A 27,346-nucleotide genomic window follows, 5' to 3' on the forward strand; every position below is an offset into this window, starting at 1 on the left:
TGGTAATGAGATTTCAGTGACCCAAAGTAAGTCTTTTAAAGAAATCTAATAATTTAACACACACACACACACACACACACACACACACACACACACACACACACAATGTCCTGCCATTTATTTCCAAAAGCTTTAACTCCAGGGTCTCTATCTTCTAACGGATCTCAGATCTGTAGCCTTATACTAAGTAGTAAAATAGGAATACCAACAGCCCAATCATTCCCCCAAAATGCCAACACACTTTCAGCACATACAGGGCTCCAATTGGTTAGCAAAAGGATGCCAATGCTCTCTAGTCTTCCATTAGAAGAATTGTTTTCTCAGGCAGAAATTCAGGAAATTAGCTCATAGAGTAATCTATTGAGCTTCTTCTCTGGATCCGTTTCCTTTTTCCTTCCTTTACTTATTGACTGCAATACTCAGGGCCTTGTTCTTGCTGGGCAGGTGCTCTACCCTTCAATCATGCTCCCCAGCCATTTGGGCTCACATTGTTTTTTGAACAGGTCCTACTTTTTGCCCAGGCTAGCCTAAATTGTGATCCTTCTATTTATGATTCTTGTGTTGCTGGGATGACAGGTGACAGATGTACACTGCTTCAACCAACTTTTTATTGAGACAAGGTCTCTTGAATGCTTTGTCCTGACTGACCTTGAACAGAAATTCTTCAATCTCACGTTCTCACGATCTCAGCATTGAAGTAGCTGTGATTATAGGCTTGAGTTATGGATGCTGAAGGCATCACTCAGTGATTGAATTTTTCTCTAGCAATCACAAAGTCCTGGATTTGATCATGAGCAACACACACACACACACACACACACACACACACACACACACACACACAGCTCATAAGACACTTTTTTAAAAATCTGCAGCTATCTGTTCAGAGTTGTAGGACAAACAGGTATTTTGTTTTTGAATGACTCAATGAAAAGAACAACATTGAGCAGATATTCAAGCAAAGTTAAAAAAAAAAAAAAAAAGCAAACAGTGAAGTTGACTTTGTTCCTGCTGCACATCAGAGTGGCTGCTTGTTGAAATGCAATCCTTCCAGGGCAGACTGTGGCTCCTTTACACCTACCATTTTAACAACCTGAGTAAGAAAGGCCCTGAAGGATGATGACCAAATAAGGAAACACAGACCAGCCAAAGTTTAATTCAATTTTATTATCCATTTTTAGTATTTTTCAAATTATACAACATGCAATCTGCCAGAGTACCATAAATCTTCATCTTAGAATCCAAGAGATAACCAAAAGTTTCCACGGGCTAGGGGAAGGTAACTTCCAGATCCTTTGAGGCACGTACTCTCGTACTGCACCGGTCCTCCATTCTCCCCCTCAGACCACAGGAACAAGTTTGTGCACAACTTTTTAAAAATGAAAACTACTGTACAGATACATAAAGCCCAGAGAACACACATCTGCAGTACACATCACACTTTACAAACAAGACACATGTAATGCTACAGGATGCCCTTTCCCCACCCTCCCCACCCCCATGGCTGCACACCGTGGAAAGTCTTTAAAACTGTTAGACTCATTGTAAGTAAGCCAACTTCATGGTTTGGTGACTCCTTCAGCAATTGCTTGGTTCTTATTTGATACCTTTTTAAATTTTAAAAATGTCTAAATTGTTAGTGTTAACTGAAGTTGTTTTATAGTAGGGTAGACTCTAGCTTATTCGAGATAATTGTGATGACACAATGGTGAGATAATGAAGAAAAACCATCCCATACATTCTGCCAATGAAGAACTTTCCAATATGTCTTCTAGTTAAGAGTCCCAATGGCGCCTGCCCTGCTGAACTGAGCACTTCAAGAGAAGATCATTACAAGCATTTATTTACGTTTGGTTATTCCTCCAGGAAGGTGGAACTGGTAAGTTCCCCTTGGATCCTGCTGAGGCATGATTCTTGTCTTGGAGTATCACTTGCTTATGTGAACTCAAGGGCTTCAAAAAGTCACTAGATACTATATTTTAGACAAACATTTTTTTATTTATCCCCATATTTCTACAAATTCATATTTTGTTAATCATATGATACTATTTCCTTTAAAATCTTAACTACTCTTATTGTTCTGTCTCTACTACCTGACATTCAATAAAAGCAAACTGTACAGCATTTGAAGAAAAGATAATGTGCATACAGAATTCTTTAAGTAATTGACCAAAAACTCAGTTGGCATTAATGTATTTCAAGTTCTAACCGTAAATCTTGTATCTCAAACAATATTCTCTTAAATTAGCAACACATCATCCTGCAGGTAGAGATTATTTGCACAAATCATCCAATTATTCTCTGACAGCACCAAAGAGTAAACTTCCCAGAAGTAGCATGAAATAGAAAATTATTCAGAAGAGAAAAAAATTACATACATACACACTAGTAAAAGCAGTATACAATCAAAAGAACATAATCATATACTTGGAGGTTCAGAAATGAGGCTTTACATTTACAATATAGGAAGCAGTCATGTCTAAAAAATAAAAAAATTGCATAGGTGTACCATTTTGTAAAATGCCTAAAACATGCCTAAACCTAAACATAATAGGTCCTGATAGAACAACTGGCTCATTATACAAAGTGAAATTTAGGTGTCCACTTGAATAACTACATAATGCAATCCAATGAGGTGCCTACCTTTTAATCACAGTGTAGGAAAATTAGATCAGAGATCCTATAAAGATTGAAGCTAGGTGAACTGACTGGCTGATCAGCAACTAGCCGAATTATCTTTAAAGGACATCAAAGCTAACTTTCTCTGTGAATAAAAGTCAAGTGAATTTTGTAAGGCCCTTGTAGAGATCAAGTAATATGGAACTACAAATGAACGTTTCCTTTTGAAACATGAAAGGGCCAAGCGATCTTCAGAAGTAGAAAAAGGGCACCCAGGGAAAAATTAGTTTGGAAAGAATCTAAAATAATCCATCTTATGATGGATATTGACGAAAGCTAAGAAAATCAGTCTCTTGTTCAATTTTCAAGTAATACAGTTGCCCAATGGACAACAGTATATAGTATGGATGATGATAATTTAACTGGCAATCCTCTCAAAGACTTGTGTTTTACCTTCCACAGTCAGAAGCACACATATGAACAAGTGTACAATTTGTGGCATCTGTTATTACCTGATAAGGTTTGTGATACCTGTCCTACAAGGACCCTTCTATCAGACTCCAAATAGGAGTTGAGCTGTTATGTTGGATAGACACTGGCAACAAAATAAAATAAAATAAAAATTTGTGAGTGAGTGCAAAATCATTATTGTAATGAAATAACTACTTCCCTTTCCTTTCTTCTTCCCCCACCAAACAAAACACAAAGTGCAACATTTAACAAATAAATTAGGTCAAAACAGCATTGCTTTGTTAGGAAAATTTTATACAATAAGAATTTGAGGCTGGGAACCAGTGGCTCATGCCTGTAATCCTAGCTACCAGAATACTGAGGTCTGTGGATTGCAGTCTGAAGCCAGCCCAAGTGCATAAGTCTGTGAAATTTTTATCTCCAATTAACCAGCAAAAAGCCAGAAGTAGAGCTGTGGCTCAAGTGGTAGAGTGTTAGCCTTGAGTGTAAAAGCTAAGGATAACACCCAGGCCCTGAACTCAAGCCCCCTGGCAAAAACAAACAATACCACCACCAAAAAAAAAAAAAAAACACAAAAAAACTTTAGAAGCCAATGCACTTCACACGTGGACATATACACGCAGGGACACACACACACACACACACACACACACACACACACACACACACACACACACACACACACACACACACACACACACACACACACACACACACAGATCCATCCTCCTATGGCCACAAGAAAGCCCAAAGTCTCTCCTAGCACACACATCATTCTAGTGGGACAGCCACAGGAGACAGTGTCAGCTTGCACTTCTTGGGCACGTACAGTGTCAGCTTGCACTTCTTGGGCATGTATGATGAAGGATGGGAAATATCACTGCAGCTAGCTGTGTTGTCAACAGATTTACTCCCAATTTTTTCAAAACAATAGCAGCAGACATGATCAGCTTACTTGAAGCTCTGTCAGTTTCCCTCAAAGCTTACTACATGGAGATTGATCCTTTTAATATGCACAACTGGAAGTTAAGGGAGTCTGCTTTAGAGCCATGTATTTGAATAAAGTAATAGATAAGAAAGAAAAAGGGGGGAAGAAAAGAAAAGAAAGGAATTCATTTATACTGATTTCTTCTAATTGTGCTTAGAACACAAATCTTAGTTGGTGCCAAAGAGAGAATCCAAATACATAGCCTAAAATGATGACTTAAAATAACAATGTCATGGCAACTTATTCACAGACAGGCAGATTTTGTTAATTACTTTCCTCAAGAGCTTTCTTTTTCAACTATTGGAATGATGCTGAATATTTTGTTGTTTTGTTTTGTTTTAGCAGTACCTGTTCAAGCATAAGATGGTGAAGCCATCCCCAATGCAGGTTCTGGAAGGATCGGGGAAGAAGCGAGGAGGAGGGCAGCCAATCTCCACTCATCCAACTTGCAGTAGTTTTCAACACTCTCGAAGGTATGATGTTCAAATCAACAGGGCCAGCAGAGACTAGTTGCTGCAGGTTCAGTAGCAGGTAGCTCAGAGGTGAATCTCATGACTTTTCACATTTACATAGCTGTGTTTGAATGAACAAACTCGGCATTGCTACTGTTGGATTGTTTTTCTGCCTTGAAGAAATTTGCTTTGCATTGTTAACAGGTGCCATACTAAAAGGTGTATATCACAGATTCCAAGATGTAACCAGGATATTCAAAATGCTCCTCTGGGGTAATTTGTTTTCGGAAAAGTGTTCAGAATGAAAATTTTGAACCCTATAGCAGCACTTTTTTGTTCCCTAAAAATATAAAGTAATGTGTTTATTTTACAGGAAACCAGACAGTGGAGGCAGAGGATGGCCACCGGCCTCCGGCACTTGGTTGTTCCCTCCTAGGGAATGGCACATCAGGGCACTCCGATGGGACTGTGTACTGCAGAGAGAGGAAGCTCCAAGGACCCCCCAGAGACCACCCAATGCCCTGGAGGCTGAGTCAGTGGTAACAGTAGTAAGTGGGTCTTCACTAACCATCTTCCAGTTTCTCAGAAAGAGAAAAGTCCAAGTACACATCTGTACACACAGAAATTCTACATAGCTCAACACACCTGAAACCGGTGTACTGCAGATGGCTGGAGTAAGCAAATGGAAAAGAAATGGAAACCATTGGGGGTGGGGGCGGGGGTGGGAGGGAAGTAAAGGAAGTGGTGATTAATGTAGTCCTTGACATGCTACGTAGAGTCAGATCTGTTGAAAGAGAACCAGAGAGGAGACAGGAGTTAGAGGACTCAGCAGAAATTTACTGCAAAGGATTGCTTTTTTGAAATTCAAGGTGTTTAAAATGTGAGCACTGGTGGCAGCGCCGGGCACTGGTGGCTAATACCTGGAAGCCTAGCTACTCAGAAAGCTTAAATATGAGTGAGCATCTCAGTTCAAGACCAGCCTGGATAGAAAGATCCCTAAGAATCTCATCTCCAATTAAAGAATCTCATCTCCAGCAAAAAAAAAAAAAAAAAAAAAAGAAGGTGGAGCTATGACTCAAGCAGTGGAGTGCCAGCCTTGAGAAGGAAAAAAAAAAAAGGTAAGCAAGAGCTGGGTACTGGTGGCTCATGTTGTAATCTTAAGCTACTCAAGAAGCCGAGATCTGACAATCATAGTTGGAGGCCAGCCTGAGCAGGAAAGTCCAGGAGACTCTTATCTCCAATTAACTACCCCAAAACCAGACTTGGAGCTGTGGCTCAAAGTGGTAGAGTGCTAGCCTTGGGCAAGAAAGCCCAGGAACGGCGCCCAGTCCCACAACCGACAAAACCCCACAACTGACAAAAAAAAAAAAAAGCTAAGGTCCAGAGTTTAAACCTTAGTTCTAACACACACAAAAAAAATTAAAAACAAGCAAAATTAATTTTATAACATTTTATGTAATCTGATAGCTTCAATTATTATCATTTCAATATGCAACTAGTATTATATACAGAAAGATTTTACATGGCTGTTAGGTACCTAACATAGCCTCCAACATCCTGGTTTTAAGTATTCTGTCCTGACACAATTTCAACATTCTCTTCCAAAAGTCAGTTATCACAAGGCAACTCCTTTTCCCTAAGGAGACGATCAAACAAAATGGCTCAGAGTCAGGCATGGTGGACTGGAGCTCTCTATGAGAAGAGGTTCTAGTTCCAAAAGGATCATTTTACCCCTTCCAGAGTAATGAAATTCCCGAGTACAACACCCCCCTTTTATATTTGTATTAGAATATATTAATTGCACAAAAGGGTTTCAATGCAACAGCAGTACCATATATCCTATAAGGTACATTGATCATATCCCCTAAGACATATTGATCATATTCAGCCCTACTATACTTTCTTATGCTCTTCTGCTCTTGTTTTAATGAGGCTCACTGTTCTATTTTCATACACGTGTATAAAGAATGAACTTTGATCATATTCTTCACCAATCACTCTCCTTTCACCACCCCAGCCCCTACCCAAACAGCCTCCCATCTGTAATCGTGACATTTTTTTTTCCTTTTTACCTTTTAAGGGTCTAGTTTTCTCATGTGAGGAAAAAATATTCAATACTTGTCTTTCAGAGTCTGGGCTATTTCAGTGAACGTGATAGTTCCACTCCACTACCTAGCAGAGGTTCCTCTGGCCCTGGACAGGTCTCCAAAATGAGAGGATAGACCAGTTCCTAAGTGGTTCCTCTCAGGTTCTGGACCATGTCCTCTGGGGGTGAAGAGAATAGAGCTTTATTCTCAAGAAACTAAATGATGGTATAATGACAGGCACTCAGAAAAGTCCAGCTGTTCTTCTTTGTTAAAACAAACAAATAAACAAAAAAACATCTATAAGTCAGGGTGCTGGCAGCTCATGCCTATAATCCTAGCTACTTTGTAAGGTGAGATCTGATGATGGTGGTTCAAAGCTAGCCCAGACAGGAAAGTCCATGAGATTCTTATCTCTAACTAACTAGAAAACTAGAAGTGGAGCTGTGGCTCAAAGTGGTAGAGCACTTCCCTTGAGCAAAAAAGCCAAAGGATAGTGCCAAGGCCCTGAGTTCAAGCCCCACAGCCAACCAAAAATAAAATGAAATAAAGTAAAATAAAAAATAAAAGCTCTAGGGGCTGGGAAGGTGGCTCCGTGGTAGAGCACTTGCCTTGCATGCATGACACCCTGGTTCGATTCCTCAGTACCACATAAGCAAAAAGAAAATAGCTGGAAGTGGCACTGTGGCTCAAGTGGTAGAGCGCTAGCCTTGAGCTGAAGAGCTGAGGGACAGCACCCAGGCCCAGAGTTCAGGCCCCATGACTGGACCCCCCAAAAAAAGTAAAAATAAAAATAATAAAAATAAAAACTCTATACCCTGACATCCTGCTTTTGCTCCAGAAGAATTCTATCTAAATCAATGCTCAGCTGCAGCAAACATCTCAGATTCCTGCTGTAATACTTTCTTGGCCTGTTTTAATTTTCTCCTCACTCTCATGATTTATATCTTACAATATTGTAAGCAAACTCACATATTTTTTATAAATAAATGGGATATAAGTTATATATAAATAGAAAAATTCAGAGTATGGAAAGGGGTTATAAAAGTAGACTAGAGAAAAGTAATTGGAAACAGAGAGGAGCAGAAATTGAGTAGAAGGAGAAAACCACACATTCTTGTTAAGAATCCCAACTCCTCCTGACACAAACAATAAATAATTGAGGAACTTACTTAGTCACCACACTCTTTTCCTCTAACTGTATCATCCCCCACAACTGCATAGCTGCCTGTGTGCAGGTTCTTTAACAAGCCCACAGGTGCTACACCTGGGAAGGGTACATTTAACATTGGCCATTCTGCTTCTCTTTAGTCAGGAAGTAGAAACCCCAGAAGCGCAGTAGTAGTTTTTGGAATACCAGTACTGAAATTCCATTTCCTTTCTTTCAGCACCTCACCCCAACCTCAGGCAGTGGGGATGGTCTTCCTGTGCGCCTCCAGGCAGGGAGGTGCTGGGCACATACTTGACATTGTGGAATTACAGCCTGATCCAAGGGCTGCAGCCAACCTGTGTTGACACAGCAAGCATTAGAAACTCAAACTCCACAGTGCAGCCTCAATAACTCCAGCAGACCATGAAGTGACACAATTGCCACAGAAGGCTTTTTGCTCAAACCCCCTCATCCTCCCCCATGTGCAAGATGGGGCATGTCTGGGCCAACAGTCTGAAAGAAGTGGGGGCCATGAAGGAGGCCTAGTCTTCTGAGTATAATCACCTCAGGGACAATGGGACAGAACTGAGATGGTGACCAGGGGATGGAAGGGGAAGTAGAGGAACTCCCTGATACACAGTCTTTTCTTTCCAAAGACAAGGAGGATCCTGTTCATTTGGAGTTAAAAATCGTCATGGGCTTTCCCTGCCTTGAGTCTCCAACAGGCCCAGGAAAAATGAATTGACCTTGAAGTTCCCATCCATCCTCCTTGTTGCCTGGATGCCCATCCTCTCTGAGAAACTCAAACGTGAGATGGATATAAAATTTAAAATTTAAAGACAAGTGGTTTAGAGAAACCACAGCTGACAGTGTCCAGTCCAGAAAGACTGGAAATCTCTGACTATTTAGCACTTTCTTGTTGACCCTCTCTTAGATTGTTCAAACAAATCAAAATGCATCTAATGGCAGGGGACTGGGACAAGTGACCCGTTAGTGGACCAGCTTTGAGACTGTGCCAACCTGGGGATGATAATTCAGAGTGGCAACGTGTGACCAGATTTAGAAGGAAATAAAATATATATATATATATATATATATATATATATATATATATATATATATATATGTATCACCTTTCTTTAGCAGAGGTGGGGAAGGCTGCAGAAAGAAGCGAATTATATATAAAGGGTTTTCACAAGAAGTATTTAGAGATTCCAATCCTCCAAGTTTGGCTTTTGCAATTGCTTGCAGTAGATTTAAGCTTAATCCAAATGGTACACAGATTTATACTTTCTTGTGTCTTTTTATAGTTCAATCCCACATTACAAGAATTACCAATGTGCTTTACTTAACACTGGCAGCATGGGAGTGGATTCATCTTTCTGAAGCTTTGGTACAATGTGTCCTAGAGGCACTGCCTACAATCTACCACTCTGAGAAACAGGAAACTGAGAAGTGTGAAAGAACAAGGCAAGAGTGGGAGCTGCATTTGTTTCCCTGTGTACTCCAGGTACAAGCTGCAAAGCCCTAAATGCCCATCATGGTGCCTGCCTGCCTGCAGCTACCTCTGCCCTCCTTCTCTGAACTTGCAATTCATCTGTAGTTTTGCAGGTTTGTTCTCATAAACAAAACTACAAGATTAGTCAATATTTGCAAGAGACTAATTTTCACCAGGTATTCTGGGACTTTTTTTTCTCTTCTCTCACCCAGAAGACAAGCCTATCAAGTTGAGGATTACTGATTTTTCTATGCCACTGCCTTCTTTGTGTTCAGAGGCTGAAATCTCCCGCCTGACAAGGCCACTTTTCTTCAGGTACAAAGTGTAGAAACAGACAGGAGAATCAATGCAGCTGTCAACTATTGAGCCAAACATCAAAGAAGCAAAACAAAAATGTAAAATGGTGTAATTGGGCTAAGCCTTTCTCTTAATAGTTATTTTTCATTAGGAAGAGCAAGAGGAGGAGGAGGAGGAGGAGGAAGAAGAAGAAGATGAGGAAGAAGAGGAGGAGGAAGAAGAACAGAGGAAGAAGAGGAAAGGAGGAAGAAAGGAAGAAATTGCCAGTGGCTCAAGCCTACAATCTAGGAGGCTGAGATACGAGGATCACAGTTCAAAGCCAGCCCAAGCAGGAAAGTCAATGAGACTCATCTCCAACTAACCACCAAAAAGCAGATGAGCTATAGCTCAAGTGGTAGAACACTAACCTTGAGCAAAAAAGTTCAAGCCCCAGGACCAGCAAGTATATGTACATGCATACAAGTGTGCGCACATGCACACACACACACACACACACACACACACACACAATGGCATTTATGGCATCAACTATGGGTTTTATAATTATTTTAAATTAACCTGACAATATTTATTTTCATCGTAATTTACACAATACATATGAGTAAGTATAACCCATAAATACTAAAGTCGTTTGATGTCATGGATCCTTTTCAAGAGAGTGAGACCAAGAAATTTGAGATGTGCTACACAGAAGATGAAGTACTTGGTCAGGACCACCACTAACAGGCACTAGGTCCAAGTAGCTCCTCCCTTGTCTTTGGAACACAGGATGAGGAGGCAGCATCGGGTAATGCAAGTACCTCAGAATATCTCTGAGTGCTCGTTCTATGCCCTGCATAGTCTAACCTTTGGTAGACTGACATACCCTCACGGCACCCTGTAGGAAGGTAGGTGGTGAGCACATGTTCCAGAGGCAGAAAGCTGGAGTGATTGACTCGGGGCATGAGAGCTAGGACTACAGGTCCTGAGCCCACCCAGCTACCCTGTCCTGGGCATAGTCCTCCCTGTGTGTACCTCCAGCGGGTGATGAAATCATTAGTTGCAGGATGAATAGCCTGGTGATTGATAGGTGGATCACACATGGCTAATGGCTCCCTCATGCCACTGCCATCTGTGAGACCCTTGGTTCACTATTTCAGAGACTAAACCTGAGAACCACTCCTGGCCCAGCTCCGTGTGCATGTGAACTTACATCTGCTGAGGAGAGAGTCTGCACTTAGGTACATACAAGGCATTTATTTACTAGTAGAGTATCAAAACCAGGAGAAAAGTCAAAGTAAAGTCCAATGCAAAATAAGCAGGATTCAGAAACAGAAAACAGCAAGTAGTGGGTCAGACAAGCAAACAAGGAAACAGATGGCACACAGGAAGAACCAGTCAGAAAGGGCCTTGCTGTTGCAGTAAGTAGCCAAATGCTGGGAGAGGAAGCTCCTTTCGGCCTGGGGTTCAGAGAAAAGTTGGACTTTCTCATTTCGTAGATGGAAGAGGCAGAAGACATGAAGTTGAGAACTTCAACTGTGGGTAGTGAATGTGGCAAAGTGGACAGGCCATTGAAAACCCCGGAAACCTGGGATGTAAGTGGTAGGCTAGAAAATAATAAATATCTTTGCTGTACACCTGGAGTTTCACTGCATCTTCCTACGATGGGACTTCTGAGACTCAAAATTGATTTGTGCATTTCAGATATTGGGTCTAGTGGCTCTACCGGAGCTCTCAATGGAGCATATCCACAGGTAACAAAGGATCCAGGATTTCAGAGTCTCAGTTACAGCTGACCATTATGTCACAAATAAGTAGCGGTGAAAGCTGACAGATCTTCATTACTTAGGTTGTCATCCTACCATTTAAAAGGTTAAATGTTACACATATTAACAATGAATATATTCACAACAGACACTCTAGAGTGAGATCTAGAAAGACAGCCATCTTTTGAGGTCAGTCCCTAGCTCAGGAGATGTGAGAGAGATCACAGAGAAAGAGAGCACACAACTGATCTCCTGGGCTCCTTCACAGGCTATGGCTCTGTTAACCAGGGGTTCTGCCAGGAGGTACAAGGGCCCTGTCCCAGGTAACAGAAAAACACTGCTTTGCTTTTCTCAGGTGTACTGTAAAAGCCTCAAATGAGTTTGTTTGGTTTTTTTTGTCTGTGTCACTGTGATTAAAAAAAAAAAAAATCAAATGTGTTCTGAAAGTTTGCCAAAAAAGCATACCATTTCTAGGCCTAACACAGAGTTGTTGGTAGAAGTACAGTCCTCAAAATATCAAAATTCTGTGTGTTTATTGCTACAGAAATCTCAAACATTCACATTCACATTCCGGCCTACCTCCACACACCCACAGCTTCACATTCACTATAGCAATGACAGGGTTGGCACAACTTTTCACAACGTTAATAATCTTTGAGCTATGGAGCAAAGAGCTGGATTCAGTAGAAAACGCTGTGTCTTGGCTTGAAGAAAGATTCAATGAAGGCAGGCTGGGATTTTTTCAGTGCTTTCATTTCACCAAACAGAATAATGGGTCATGTCATGATTATCTTATAGTAATTTTCTTTCTGACAGCACTGGGGTTTGAACTCAGGGCTTTGCAATTTTGAGGCGGGCATTCTACCATTTGAACCACACTCTTGGTCCTTTTTTTGCTTTCATTGTTTTTCAGACAGGTTGTCTTATTTTGTTCCAGGGCTGACCTCAAACTATGATCCTCCTCCTTGTACCTCTTTTGTAGCTGAAATTATGGGCAAAAGTCACCACACCCAATTGAGATGGAGTGGAGGGGGGGCGGGTCTCACTAACTTTTTACCCAGGCTGGTCTTGAAGCACAATATTCTCAAGCGTTGCCTCCCAAGTAGTTGGGAATACAGGTGTATGCCACCACACTTGACTACTAAACTATATTAAGCTGAGTAGTCTGCATTTTTTTTAATCTGTGGTTTTTAATTTCTAATTTTTTAATCCGTGGTTTAAATTGTTTGCCTAGTTGTGTAAGGAGAAAATGTGTGCTATTTAAAATGTATACATATATAAATATATGCCATTCAGAACTGTGTGAGCTTCATTGCCTAAAAGTACTTCTTCACTCCTCAAGTTCGAGGCATAACATTCTAAAAACAAAGGAGAGGAGTGGAAAGGAATGGAAAAGAAAGAGGCTTCTCTGCTTTCTAAGTTTTTAAAGCCAACATTTCAGCAATGCCCCCCTGGCGCCATCTGGTGGTTATGTTTTGACAAGTCCCAGGATGGCTTGAAAAAGCATTGCCAGGAACCAGTGATGAACATGGTCCTCAGAACAAGGGAGTTGGACAGATGTCTGTACAGAACTAAGCATGAGGCCTCAAAAAGCACTCACTTGGCACTGTCCAAGAGGCTCACTTCCCCTTTGCTGGTCTCACGCTGGCAGCCCCACCTCCTATCCTCTGCCTTCTGTGCTCATAAACAAGGTTTACTTGCTCAACAAGAGAAGCAACTAAGATGAGATGCATTTAACCTTCCTTCCCACCTTACCTGTCTCTTCCCTGCACCCACATTTCTTCCTCCACCCTTCCTGCTCAGCCTAGAAATCAGCTGCAGTATTTCCCACCTTATAGTAAACAGGCACCCATCTCTACCCCCACATCCTTCACATCGCTGCCAGGCTAATCAGGAATCTGAGATTCTGAAGATCATGGTTTGGAGACTCCTACAGAGGATCCACACACATCCATTAGGCCTTGTTGTGTTCATCTGTAGTTCATTTGTATCATTTCTAGTTAAAAACAATTGGGTAAATATGAGTAACGTAATCCCTCGAGTTTCTGTGGGCTGCTCGAACAGTTTCATTGAGCTTAAAGATGTGTTGGATCTTTGATTTATATCCAGAAGCACAGGTCACAATCCAAGACTGAAGTAGAGGGTGGACTGTCCTACGGGTCTGTGCAGGCTCATCTGTCTCCAAGTAGACAGTGTCAGAACTGAACTAGACGGTCAGACACCCAGCTATAACCACTGCAGAATCTGGTGTCAGAAGTGTCAAGTGGTTATAAAGTAGCAAAGAGATTAATTTTCCCTCTTTAATAAAGGAGAACAAATTCAACATTTATCAACCAGCAACTGGGTGCCAAGTTCTGCACTCATCCATATTAGCACTTTCATGAGCATTTGGCATATGCCACCAGGGTCAGAAGCAGAACCCATGTTAACTTCATGTCAATGTCAGTGTAGAAGCTTCTCCCCAGTTCACAGGTGAGAAAACTGATTGAGGTCAAGTAATTTAATTAAAGTGAAAGACCTGGCATCTGACAACAATCCAGATCCTCTGTTCAGAGTTAGTCCTTCAACCACACTATCATCCTGGCAAATGACAGTGGGAGAAAAGTATTTACCTACTAGATGGATAAATGATAGAGCTAGATGGATAGAATTAAGGAAGTTTTAATTTTAGATAAAATAGAATACCATGAGTAAAGCTAGGTGCCAGTGGCTCACCTCCGAGTAGCCAGTGGCTACTCAGTAGGCTGATATCTGAGGATCAAAGTTCAAAGCCATCCAGGGCAGCAAGTATCTCCCAAGTAGCCAGTAAAAGGCTGGAAGTTGAGTTCTGGCTCAAGTGCTAGAATTCTAGCCTTGAGCAAAAACACTAAGGGATAGGACCCAGATCCTGAGTTAAGTACCAGTACATATCCCCCCCTTCCTCTTTCTCTGCTCTCTCTGCTCTCTCTGCCCTCTCTGCCCTCTCTCTCCCTCTCTCTCTCTCTCTCTCTCTCTCTCTCTCTCTCTCTCTCTCTCTCTCATACACACACACACACACACACACACACACACACACACACACACACACACACACACACACACACACTATACACACACAACTGCCTGATGGATGAGGCTGGGCTGGGCTGTCATTCTGAAGGTCATGAAAGTCTCACCAAAAGTCCTGACTTTCAATCATCAGTAGCAGAAGAGGTCATACTGGTGATAAATGACTGACCTTTGGTTGTATGGACCTTACATGAAATGTAGGCCTGGAAGGCTATCAGATTCTATACTGTGACTATCCATCATATCATTTTTGGACCAATGTACCTACTAAAAACTTTCAGGAATCAGACATATACATACAGCAGGTGGAATAATGTATACAATGCATACAGCCAGAGCAGCTCCTCAATAGCGTCAGGGAACTACAGAGTGCTGGCTGCTAGATCCACCATCCACTCTCTTGGTCCTCAAACTCCCTTTTCAGCCTGCCTTGCCTCTAGACGTCAGAGGGATGAAGGCATCAGCTTGAATGGAGCTTCTGGAAGGAAGGCGACTTAAAGGATGCTGATTCAGCCAGGAGGGCTGGTTTTGCCTCTCCCCTGATTCCTCTTACAGACTGCATTTGAAACATAGACATGAGGGGTGAAAGTGTAGAAGTCACTTTGTGACCATGAGGTGATCTTCTGGAGGGAAGTGAGTCTAAAGTTAAGAGACTAAGTTTCCATTGACAAGAATCCCTCAGACTTATTTTACATGAGAAAGGTGAAAACTTCCATCCTATGGAAGCCACAGCAACAGCAGAATAGTAGTTCTCTGATTGTAGTAGACATCCAAACCGCCTAGGGTTCATGGTAAAGACAAGTCTAACCCTCAAGTTACTCCAGGAGCCTGGCCCCTGGTGCCACCATGATGCTGATAGATAGCTACCATTATCAGTGCTGAAAATGTTTGTACTAGAAACTGATCCCAGGCCTTTTGCATCTAGGCACATGGTCCACCCTTGAGCTCCACCTCCAGCCCCCACTGCAGTTTGAGGCCATTGTTTCTAAGCTTATCTGCTCTAAACTGCCCAACATGATCCTTCAGACCCTTCAAGGATCAGCCTCAATACTGACAACGTGCCATCAACAGCAAAGGCATAATATCCAATTGTTATGAACAAGGTGGCCCGCTGCCGAGTCCAAGTGAGAGCTTGCCAGGACCGGCCACCAAATCATCTCCAGAGCTTTCTGCTGAGCCTTAGCAATGCTGTCATCACATCTGAGTGAGGGCTCCAGCTCTTACCCCAATGCAGAAAGGTCTCGTTCTTGAAGAAAAAGTGGTCTCGACCCACCTAAACTAATGTAAACGAGCACAGTTCCTTAAAGCCCTGTTCTTCGGGGCAGATACTAGGTAGAAAAAGATGAGCCAATAACCTGGGCTCTTCATGTTCAATTACCCATGAACATCAAGACTTCTCAAGGTGTAAGTTCATCTGCCTTGCTCAGAGTCTAAGGACGATGTTCCCCATCTACACACACAGTCAGAGATTTGCTAAACAAAGCTTTCTGGCCATCTGCTGTCTGCCAGGCTACCCAGGAACCTCTCTATTTAGTCACCAAGGATAAGCTTCGGATTCTGCTTTTTTTCTTCTTTCCTAAAACATAGAGCACTTTCATTCTGTCGTTGGGTATGTGGGTTATAGGCAGAGAGACTTAGAGACTACTATATTGAAGAAAAAGTCGTCTAGACCCACCTAAATAAATGTAAATGAGCACACTACCTTAAAACCCTGTTCTTTGGGGTCAGATAGTAAGTAGAAAAAGATGAGCCAATAACCGGGGCTCTTCCTGTTCAGTTGCTGACACCTGAAGCCACCTCCCACTTCTGCCTGCTCAGTTACTGCAGCTGACAAGCAGGTAATGCCCTTCTGAATGTTGGCTGCACAGGGGAGCCCCACGGATGAAAGAAAAGCTCAGGTGAGTCATGTACCACACCTCACCTTTTCCTGGAGGTGATCAGGCCAGGCCTGGCTCAGGTTCCCAACCAGCCCCAGATGTCCCAGTGGGGACCCCAGGCCAAGTCTGGAGTCCCAAGACAATTCTCATCTAAAAGATCGCATGCATGGAGCTCAAGTAGAAAACTCTGCCTCCAAATAAGCCCCAGGACTGTCCCAAAGAGAAACCACCCCCAGACAGCAGGAACTCACTCTATTTATTTCTGGTAGTGAGAGGAGTTTGAAGAGCCGCCTCCTCCCCCTCGGATGGCATGAACAGCTGTTGGAGATGATGCTGGGTAGTGTCCGGGGCGGATAGGCTTAGCTGTATTCAAAAGGAGAGAAAACAATGTTCAGATGGAAGTGGAGCAGCAACCCAAATACCTACCATTTCAGGTGACAAGAATCACAGTGCTTATCAACATCACTAAACCTTTCTGAAAGCAGGAAGCCTGACCTCTTCACAGTGCCGTTAGTGATCCATGGTACCTACATGTTCAGGGGGCAGAGAGAACTTAACCATCCACTTATTTTTAAGAAAACGATGTTTAAGCTGGGTGCAGATAGTTCGGGCCTATAATCCTAGCTACTCAGGAGATTGAGATCTGAGGATCACGGTTTGAAAGCAGTAGAGCAGAAAAAAAAAAAATCCATGGGACTCTTATCTCCACTTAATCAGCAAAAAAGTAAAGAGTGAATTATATTAAGTGATGTAAGCCAGGCCCAAAGAAACATAGGTCCCATGGTTTCCCTTATTTGAAATAACTAGTACATGTCTAGGACAAGTAAAAATGGTTAAAAGCTATGTACATGACCATATAAGATGATGTTAAATGAAATGAACCCCAAGACAGGGACACAAGTGGTTTTTTTCTTTCTTGCTATTGTTTTTAATGTACTTATAATGCACTATGTGATTCTCTTGTTCCTTTTGTATGTTCTTTCCCTATGGTATAACCCCTGTTTTCACTGTATTTGATTCCAGTGCCCTGCATCTTGTATGTACATTTTTATATTTGAGGAGGGGAAGGGATATAACAAAATGCTTAAATAAGGATATCGGTTGACTCATTGTAACAATGAGATGTATAAGACACTATGTTGAAAACGAACTTTACAATTTCAGGGTTCGGGGGGAGGAGTTGGGGAGGTGGGAAGGGAAGGGATGGTAGGGGAAAAACAAAGGAGGAGGTAACTCATGTAACTGTAACCCCTCTGTACAGTATTTCTACAATAAAAATATATATGGAAAGAAAAAAACAAAAAAAGAGTAGAAAATGAAGGTATGTTCAAGTGGTAGAGTACTAGCCTTGAGCAGAAAAGGCCAAGAGAGAGTGTGAGGCTCTGAGTTCAATCCCCAGTATTACACTGTCACATACACACGCACACACACATGTACACACACATTTGGTAAATAAATAAGAAAGAATCTGAAGGAAAGGACTTTGGATTTTAATCTGTGGTTGATCTACAGGTGACCCATGGATTTCACAGCACTCGGTATAATCCCTAAAACCAGATGCAGAATTCTACTTGTGCTGAGTTTTCTGGGGACAGAGTCCAATTTGCCCTAGATTCTCAAAGGGTGAGAAATCTAATAGGTTCAACGAATCACTAATCTAAGGGATTTTTAAATGAAACATCAAATCGCTGGCTCACAAGACATCACAAGACAGCAATATCTGATGGGAAGTAAGACTACATGTATTCAATTAAAAAAAAAAACCTCTCCAGAGAACATCCCTAAATCCCTTTTCATTCTGATGGTTTTAACCTGGCCATGACTCAGTAGCTACACTGTCTTTCATAAATAGGCAAAATGCCCAAATCTATCCATGTAGGTCCTCTAGGGGCTGGAACTCCAGGGCTCCCTGCCAGCCTGATGCCACACCCGCTCACTGTTGCCAGCCTGGCTCTTCCCAGGCTATTCCAGACCTGCACTTGCAAGCAGCTTTCCCCGGGGGCCCTGGCTCTATACTGGCTTCTTTATAGCTTTGCTGGGAGCAGAACACAAGGAACCTTGCAGGCTTTTCTGAGAATATGAATACCAATATTCCCAAGAGTGTGGCTCTGATTCTAGCCAGACCTTTGCCTCCAAAGCCAGCTGGCTTCTCTGGCCCAGCTCTCCAGCTCTCAAGAGCCCAGGGCAAAGGGCATGTCTCATGATGGGGCAGCAGGTGCTTCCCATGGATGAGCATGAGAGGCCAAGTTCTGTAGGTTTGCAACCTTTCAGATCAGCAGGATCTTAGTGGAGGGGGTCCTATAGGTCCCCCCTCATGGATCACTGAGGGTTTGTGCCAAGTTCTGTAGGTTTGCAACCTTTCAGATCAGCAGGATCTTATGGAGGGGGTCCTATAGGTCCCCCCTCATGGATCACTGAGGGTTTGTGCATACCGATCTGGGCTGAGTGTGCCCTCCTGGCCATGTTCTTGGCTCGCACGGCCTCCTTGATGCGATCCACCTCCTGCTGGTAGCGTTTGCGATCACGCATGGCGTTCTCCTTAGCCTCCTTCAGTGCACTCTCCAGGGCCTTGACACGCTCGGCGGTGGCGCGAAGTCGCTTCTCCAGCTTGGGCAGCTCACAGCGCAGGTCGGCGTTGTCCCGGACCAGCTGTCCAAGAGAGGTGAAGGGGGCCACAGTTACCACTTGCCGGCTGGACAGCCACATGAGAGTGAGCAACAGCTGAACAAGTGAAACAGTGAGTGGTAAAGAAAAGGAAAAATCCTACGCCCTGAGACTCTAGTTTGCTGGGTTAACTGGATGTGAAATTGGGGAGTGGGAAAGATGTAAATTTAAAGGCTATTTCTAGCCTCACAAAACTTTGAGGCAAGACTTATTTCCTGTTTTGTTGGTGCATGAGAAGTGTGATTAACATGAGAAAACTGAGAAATTTAAAGTCCGTTCAAAAGCAGGGTATGAAACACATGCATGTTCTGGAACTTTCTATGGTGCTTCTTCATGTCAACATCAGTCTACATTAGCATTGTGTTGGGATCCTGCCCAATCACAGATACAAAGGCTGAGAGGAAAAAAAGAGGGGAGTGTTTGTTTCTTCTCATCTAGCCACAAGGAACAGGCTGACCCTGGGTGAAATGTGGGCTCAAGTGTCAGTCCCATTATTTCTTGCCACCCAACTTGGTATAAATTATGTGAGTACCACATGTTTTGGGGGGTTTCACATCTATAAAACAAAGAAACTACTGAATGCCACTATTGTCAGGATCCAAGCAGATCAAGAAAATTTTGAAAACTGGGAAGGTATCAAAGCCAGCTCCTGCAAGTCTGGCCTGTTTTACTGACCCCCCACCCCCACCCCAGCAACTGCCTGGCAGAAATTAGGATTTTAATCAGTATTCCTTGAGCCCATGAATAAAATAATGGATTGCAGAAGCCAAATTTCAAGTTGCCTGAACGTTTCAGCCTACGTAATTCTCACCATTTGCTGGAATGACTTCAACCATGTTGATCTATCATCCTGCCTCTAGGGGAAAATGCCATTCACTAGCACGTTGAAAAAGAACATGTCAAAGGAAATTACATCCCTGTGGCCATGTGGTCCAAACAGTCGGACCATTTCTGTCCCATCCCCAAGAGTAAGGAGTATGCCAGTATTCAGAAAAGATGAAGACAAATGACCTGCCTAAGTGCTTGGTGTGTGTGTGTGTGTGTGCGCGCGCGCGCGCGCGTGTCTGTGTAAATGGCTATCACTCTCTGTGACACTGATCACATGTCACGGCATGGTAATGGTCAGAGAGGGTACCCAAGCTCACCAGGAACAGGGCAACAGGGCAAGGAGGGAGGGACTGGTTTTGATACATCCCTGTTCTCCTACCTATGGGAAGGAAGCTGTGTACTTCCTCCCTTGGTTGTAAAAAGCAAAAACAAACAAAACAATGAAAAAAAAGTGCGAAAGGGACCTGAACCAGCTTAATGGGCGTGCCTGGTGTTTCTTAGATGCCACAAAGGCCTCAGGGGCATCACAGGAAACAGGCCAACTGGAGTCCAAGGTTGGGGTAAAGGCAGGATGGAAAGGTAGGGTTCTGAATGCCTCACTTCCCCAAACTTAGAGAGCTCCCACTCTATCTTTAATAGCTGGCTGCCATTAGAGAAACTCTTTTATATATCAAGGAAATCACTACTAAAAGATTCTTATTGTTAGTTTTTCTCCAGATCATTTCTTGATATGTTTCCCAGGCTGGTCTCACATGGTAGGCTCACGTAAGCCTCCTAACTAGCTGGGACTACATAGGCATGCCACCATGCCCATCAAGAAGTAACTAGGATTGTAAGCACCCTTCCAGCATTCACATTCACTGACAAGGTATATCCCTTTTGCTATCAACTTCAGAGCCTTCTCTCCAAACTGTGGCCCACCTGGTGAGGCTGCTTTCCAGGAAGGAAAGGGCGGTCGCTGAAGCCAGCGGAGCTCTCCTACCTGTTTGTGCACCTTGGTGAGCTGCTCTAGGTTATTCTCCAGGAAGGAAATCTTCTGCTTCTGGGCAGCACTGCCCCCTCCATCATCGCTGTCCAGCTCCACACTCTGTGTAAACATGGAGCGCCAACTGGGGGTGGCCATCACACCTCCAACCCCAGCCCAGTATGTGCATGCCACATAGTAAAAAGTCCTTTAAAAATTTTCCACCAAAAGGTAAGCCAGAAGCAGAGATAAAGTTCTAAAAGTTTAACGTCAACAAATGGCCCAATTAATTTCCCTAGTTTGCACTGCAAGTATTGTGAAAAAGAAAAAAAGTTAAACAAGAAAAACTTTCAGGGCTGTTTTTCCCCCCTGCAGGTAGGTAAATAGAGTTTCTTAACAAAAAAGAAAAGACGAAAAAGAAAACTGTGTTCAGAAAGAACCAGTGTGTATATATAAAGCAAAGACCCATGTTAAGAAGTCACCAATGGTCCCAGACAAGTGTCTACACTGCCACCAGTTAGTGTTAATGGCCTTTTTTGTCCCTTCTCCCAACTTGGCAACGGCTCGGTGAGTCAGTCTCAACCCAGTCACAGGATCCAGGTGCTGGGAAAATCCTTGAAATTTATCAGATCTTGAAATTGGCAAAAACACTCACTTTTGACAAGCAAGGTGGTGCAGATAGATACTGCAGAAAATACATGTGTGAACAGATCCTGGATCCAAAAATTGCGAAACACATTTGCTTGATACGATTATAGAAGGGATCTTCACCTCCTTCTTTTTTCAGTCATGGGGCTTGAATCCTGGGCTTGGGCTTTGTCCCTGAGCTCTTCAGCTCAAGGCAAGCGCTCTCCCATTTGAGCAAAAGCGCCACTTCGGTTTTCTGGTGGTTAATTGGAGCTAAGTCTCACAGATGTTCCTGCCTGGGCTGGCTTTGAACAATGATCCTTAGATCTCAGCCTCCTGAGTAGCTAGGATTACAGGCATGAGCCACTAGCACCCGGCTCTTCACCCCATTCTGAAGAGTAATGATTTTATGACTATTTCTATAGTTTCAAACGGAAGCATCTCAAACACAGGTTCTAAAACTGGAGCCTGCAATAGGATCCCCTAAGAATCTTTGGTTAAAACTCAGCTTGCTGCTGGATGCCAGGGGCTCACCTCTGTAATCCTCCCTACTCAAGAGGATGAGATCTGAGGACTGAAGTTGGAAGCCAGCCCAAGCAGCCCAGTCTGTGACTCTCATTTTCAATTCCCCACCAAAAAGCTAGAAGCAGAGCTGTGGCTCAAGTGGTAGATTGCTAGCTTTGAGCAAAAAAGCTCAAGGACAGCACCCAGGCCGAATTCAAGCCCCAGGATTGCACACACACAAACACACATATACACAAAAATCATACTGGTCTAAAAGTAGATCACAAGGATTTTCTATCAATGAAGTCGGGGCAGTCTGAGCTCCTAACCCTCTCTTAAGCCTCCTCCTCCTCCCTTAGGCTGTATCTTTTCGGTTCTTGTCATAAACTCTCATCAGGTATCCTTCCTCCCTCTAGTCTCTCCTTGCAGAGCCTCACTCTCCTACCTGGTCCAGATCCCACACTCATGTGCATTTGTTGATTGTGTTCTTTATCTACTGCCTTGATCACTTTGCTATCCCATTATGCTCTACTTTCTCTCTTAATTTGCATTCCCGGGACTGTAAATTCATTGGGCCGTTCTAATGTTGTCAGGCACCAAGCCAAATTCATGCTCTGTGTTTCAGCTTGACATACATACTACTGCTCAGCGACCTACTTGCCCATTCCCAGCAAATGCCCACCATAGCTGCCTGAACCTCCCTAAGTCTTCTCCATTCTCTTCCCTCCTTCCCTAAGGACCAAGCCTCCACATTAACTGAGGATCTAAGTATGGCTTGTTTCCACAGACATGCAGCTCCTTGTAAATACTTGGCTCTCAAACTAACTTCTAGGAAAAAATAAACTTTTTCTTCTTAGCAAGTAGTATATCTATCATGTTATTGACCCTGAGCTCTATCAATCCAGACTCCATCAATGACCTCCTCTTTTTACTATATTTGGCCCCCTCCCATTGAGATTTCAAACTTACATATGCATGAAGGATAAATAGATATATACATTCAAACATACATTCACCTTTACATGCATATGAGCATTGTTCTTAACACCCTCCTTTGACCCTGTCATATCTCGCCTATGACCCACTGTTCCATATTAAAATGTTTTGCAGCAGTTGCTCTCTGGCTGCCATCACCTCTTGTACTTCTGCAAGCTGCCCAGGGAGTCCCAATGTGGAATCTCCCCAAGATTACTATATAACATGAAGACCAAAGACGCTCAGAAACAGAGAAACCCACAGACCTGCATTCTAAACCTATCTGGCTCTCCCCCCCTCCCCGAAATCTGATACAATGTCATCTTAACACCTTAATATCTGAGCTTCGTTCCACATCTGCTTTGGAAGAATTCTGACTACCCACGATGTAAGGTTTGTGGGAAAAGAGGATGGGGGAGCTAGGCACCTGTGGTTTGCATACGTAAACCTGGCTACTCAGGATTGAAGTTCAAAGCTAGCCAGAACAGAATAAACTTGGAGACTCTTTTTCCAATTAACCAGCAGAATGCTGGGTCAGAGGTGTGGCTCAAGTAGGAGAGTACCAGCTGTGAGTAAGTAATCCAAGATAACATCACAAAAGGAAAAAAAAAGAGGAAAGAAGGAAGGAAGGGAGGAAGGAAGGGAGGAGGGGGGGAGGAGGGAATAGATACTGACCCACTTCACCAGCTCTGTCCCCAGCCCCTAATAGCCTCCTGATGGCCTTGGCCATCTGACATCAAGCTGCAAGACCAACACTGCCTGAGGATAAGACCATTCTGTGCCAAGCACATAGTTTGCGTTCAGAAGGGGCCAAATAAATATATGCTTATGCAAAGGAAGGCCAGAGCAAGCACTATAGCTTCCTTTTACTAAGAAGGAAAAATCAGATGGGAGAATGTTCCCAAGTAATTTTGCCTCTAGCACATTCTTTTAATAACATTCTCTGGTATGAAGTAATTAATTTTTAAGTACTGCCAGCCCCAGTTTAAGCAGGTAATATTTCAACTGAAAATGATTCTCTCAGCCGTCTCTTCTGTTCTTCTCAGACTCATTCAGACACAATGAAACTCACCTTTTTCACTCGGGTGGTCAGATCCTGGACAAAGAGCTTGCGGAGGTTATGAAGAGTCTGCAGCTCTCTAGACTGGAAAAGAAAATTGGGTTTTCTTTAATGCCACTTCAGTGAGAAGACACTGAACTTGGGACACATTTGCCCCAGATTTTTCCAACTTGCTTTTGGAGCCCAGCATTGTCTCTGTTGGTGCCTCCTGTGACTTGCCCAGCACATCACACCCTTCCCTCCACAGCAGCACCTCACAGTGCAAGGGCTTTTGTGTTGGTTGGTTGGTTGGTTTTGTGCCAGTCAATGGGGTGAATTCAGAGCAGGTACTGTCCCTTAAGTTGTTCGCTCAAGGATGCCACTCCACCACTTGACCCCCAGCTCTCCTTCTGGCTTGTTAGTAGTTAATTGGAGAGAAAGAGTCTCATGCACTTTTCCTGCCTGGACTGGCTTCGAACTCAGATTACCTGGTCTCTGTGCCACTCTTGATGGAACCAGTTTGTTCAAATTATCTCACAAAAATTTCCAAGTAAGCTATGTTGCCTCTAAATGGTTTCCACTTACCTTTCCTTTACTTTCATTCTTTTTTTTTTTCTTTTTTTGGGCTGGTCCTGGGACTTGAACTCAAGGCCTAAGTGCTATTCCTGAACTTCATTTGCTCTACCACTTGGGCCACAGCTCCACTTCTGGCTTTTTTTTTTGTTTTGAGTCATTTATTGGAAATAAAGAGTCCCATGGACTTTTCTTCCCAGGCTGGCTTTGAACCATGGTGATCAGATCTGTGCCTCGTGAGTAGTTAGGATTATAGGCATGAGCCACTGGAACGCAGCTTCTTGTTTTCTTTTTATTTATCATGTTAACATTATATGTAATACTGACAAGTTGAAATTAAAAGCCGTAATTTCTCTCACCCTAACCGCACCCTCATTCGGGTCTAAGCCTACATGCTTCCTTTAAACCACTGAGCTCATCTCATCTGTACAGCAGTTCTCAGCCTTTTTTTTTGGTCTGATTGTGGGGCCTGAACTCTGGGCCTGGGCGCTGTCCCTCAGATCTTCAGCTCAAGGCTAGTGCTCTACCACTTGGGCCACAGTGCCACTTCCAGCTTTTTTTTTCTGCTTATGTGGTGCTGAGGAATCGAACCCAGGGCCTCATGCATGCAAGGCAAGCGCTCTACCACTGAGCCACCTTCCCAGCCCAGTTCTCAGCCTTTTATCCAAAGGATTGTGAGCAATTACCTAACCTTCCTATGCTTCAGCTTACCTGTTTTAACATGTGGATTAAAAGCATGGTTTTTAATTGTCCAGACTAAATGAGAAGATCCTTAGAAAACACCTAGGATAGTTTCTAACACATCGTAAGTGTTCAATAAACATTATTAATATGAATTTACTCATGTTTCACATTGAATACCATGCACCATGACTTCATTAGGTCTATATTGTTTCTTCCATTGTAATAAAATTCTTGGAGAAATGTTTTGTGGGGTTCCTTGCCTTCAATTCTAATTGTTTTCTATGAACAAAGCTTTATGAATCATATAGCTAAGGCAAAAAGCCTAAACCAAACCCAACAGTTTGCTAACAAGACCAGAAGTTCAAAAGTTTTCCTTGGGTTCAAGTTATTATATATTTATTATAAGAGGTATGTATGTTTCTTCTACATCACTTTCCTAAAGGCGAGTAGGATTTCACTCACCAACACAAGGGTTGCAATCTGTCTAGACTGACCTACCACAGAATGGTAGGGAATGCAATTCCCACACTCTCATCTTAAAAAGGAACAGGCACAACACTTCGGAAACACTAAGAGACTGAGAATAAGGAATCTCTGTTAATTTAAGGCCTTATTACGGAGTCCAATTTGGTGTTGAAATAAGAAGCACCTGAAGTCAATTGCATCCTCGAATGAGGCAAATCGCTTTCTGCAGGAAGCCAAGCAAGTCTGTTATTATGAATAATGAACATGAGGTATCTGTCCTTGGCTGAGCTACTTCTCAGCACGGGCAGGCGGTGGGGACTGGTGCTCACAATTATATAGACACACTGTCCCTGGCCCCTGCTGTTGGGAGATCATTCCCCTGCTCTTCTTAATGCCTGCAACTGCCCTGAGTAGCCTGCCACCTCAGAGATCTCATTACTGACTAAACTGTAATCACAGTCAGTATTTTCACAGGAAAAGCACAGCCACACCAGGGAAATGAGAAGGTGTGATACCTCACCCAGGGACCGGTGTTTCCTTGGGATACAGTGTTACTCAATACAGAGTCCCGAGCCCGGCACCTTTCTCGGGTGTTTAGGTAGTCTCAGCTATCAACAGTTTGGGAGGGGCAGTCAAAGACACCGAAAGCAGTTTATGCACATTTACCACTTGACTTCCTATGGTGGTGATTTTCCTTTATCCTGTTCCTCATCACCCTGGCTCACTTCTCTCAGATCTCTTCCTGCCACAGGCTGCTGATCCCTGTGCCAAAGCTCAAGGCTCATCTTCCATGACAGTGGACAGTGAGGATAGGACTAGAGAGGTGTCAGCACGGCTGGAGGCAGGATCCAGCCCACCATGACCTATGGCACAGTGCACTGCATGAGCAAGGTGACTAGAGCTCAGGGACACAATGAAGGCCAGTTGATAATTCCCACCAAACTGCCCAGTCTGCAGTTGGCTACTCAAACTCTAACCCATGGGTGCCAGGCCCTGTCCCTACCTTCCTCAACACTCAAGAGGCAAAGAGGCCTTATGCTAGGAGGCCTCAAGAAGAGGCAGCTAAGGGCAGTGTCTACAGCCTGAGAGAGAGCATCCGAGTCTAAAACAGCACATTGGAGGCCGGGCACTGGTGGTTCACACCCACAATCCTTAGCTACAGAGGAGGCGAAGATCTGAGGATTGTGGTTTGAAGCCATCCTGGGCAGGAAAGTCCAAGAGATCTTATCTCCAATTAATTGCAAAAAAGCCAGCAGGACAGGGAGCTTGGCTCAAGGCAAAAACAAAAAACAAAAAAGCTCAGGGGAAATGTCCAGGCCCTGAGTTCAAGACCTAGGACTGGCAAACAAACAAACAAACAAACCCACCACACATACTGGAGGATGCCAATCTTAAATATAAATTTGTGTGTGTGTGTGTGTGTGTGTGTGTGTCTGTGTGTGTGTGTGTTGTGTGTGGCGCATGTGGGTGTTAAGGAAGAGAGAGGATGAGGAGCCACAAGTCAGTGGACCAGTCATTGGGTGTGAGATGGACATGTGTGTGACCAGTTAGTGCCGGGGAAGGCAGAACACCATATGATTAGACAGAAGAATCTAGTGATGAAAAATAAATCCAAGTCATCCAAGCATTGAAAAAGGCAAAGGAGCTGGTGAGGATCAGAGTGGGCGAGGCATGTGAGTACGGAAGCATGCGCGTGAGCCTGGGTTTGGGCACAGGTGAGCACAGGTGGGAATGAGTGAGCAACTGACCTGTGTGAGTGTGTCATTGTGATCACATGCAGGGGTGTCAGGAAAG

The 27,346-nt window shown here is 43.3% G+C and overlaps 1 protein-coding gene across 1 annotated transcript in view; it reads right to left on the bottom strand.

Moving 5' to 3' along the window:
• Nucleotides 1-1,147: 1,147 nt before the first annotated feature.
• The window catches only part of Kif5c (kinesin family member 5C), a 160,794-nt gene continuing 134,595 nt past the window's right edge, over nucleotides 1,148-27,346 (bottom strand). Inside the window, exons 22-26 of the mRNA XM_070023492.1 lie at nucleotides 23,864-23,935; nucleotides 20,704-20,808; nucleotides 18,662-18,878; nucleotides 16,481-16,592; nucleotides 1,148-5,314 (exon numbers count right to left, since the gene is read on the bottom strand). Of these exons, the coding sequence (XP_069879593.1) occupies nucleotides 16,486-16,592; nucleotides 18,662-18,878; nucleotides 20,704-20,808; nucleotides 23,864-23,935 (501 nt within the window). The 3' untranslated portion in view covers nucleotides 1,148-5,314; nucleotides 16,481-16,485. The remainder of the gene's footprint in view (nucleotides 5,315-16,480; nucleotides 16,593-18,661; nucleotides 18,879-20,703; nucleotides 20,809-23,863; nucleotides 23,936-27,346) is intronic.

Source organism: Dipodomys merriami, unplaced genomic scaffold, assembly GCF_024711535.1.
Source record: "Dipodomys merriami isolate MVZ:Mamm:240054 unplaced genomic scaffold, mDipMer1.0.p SCAF_1, whole genome shotgun sequence".
Classification (NCBI taxonomy): Eukaryota; Metazoa; Chordata; class Mammalia; order Rodentia; family Heteromyidae; genus Dipodomys; species Dipodomys merriami.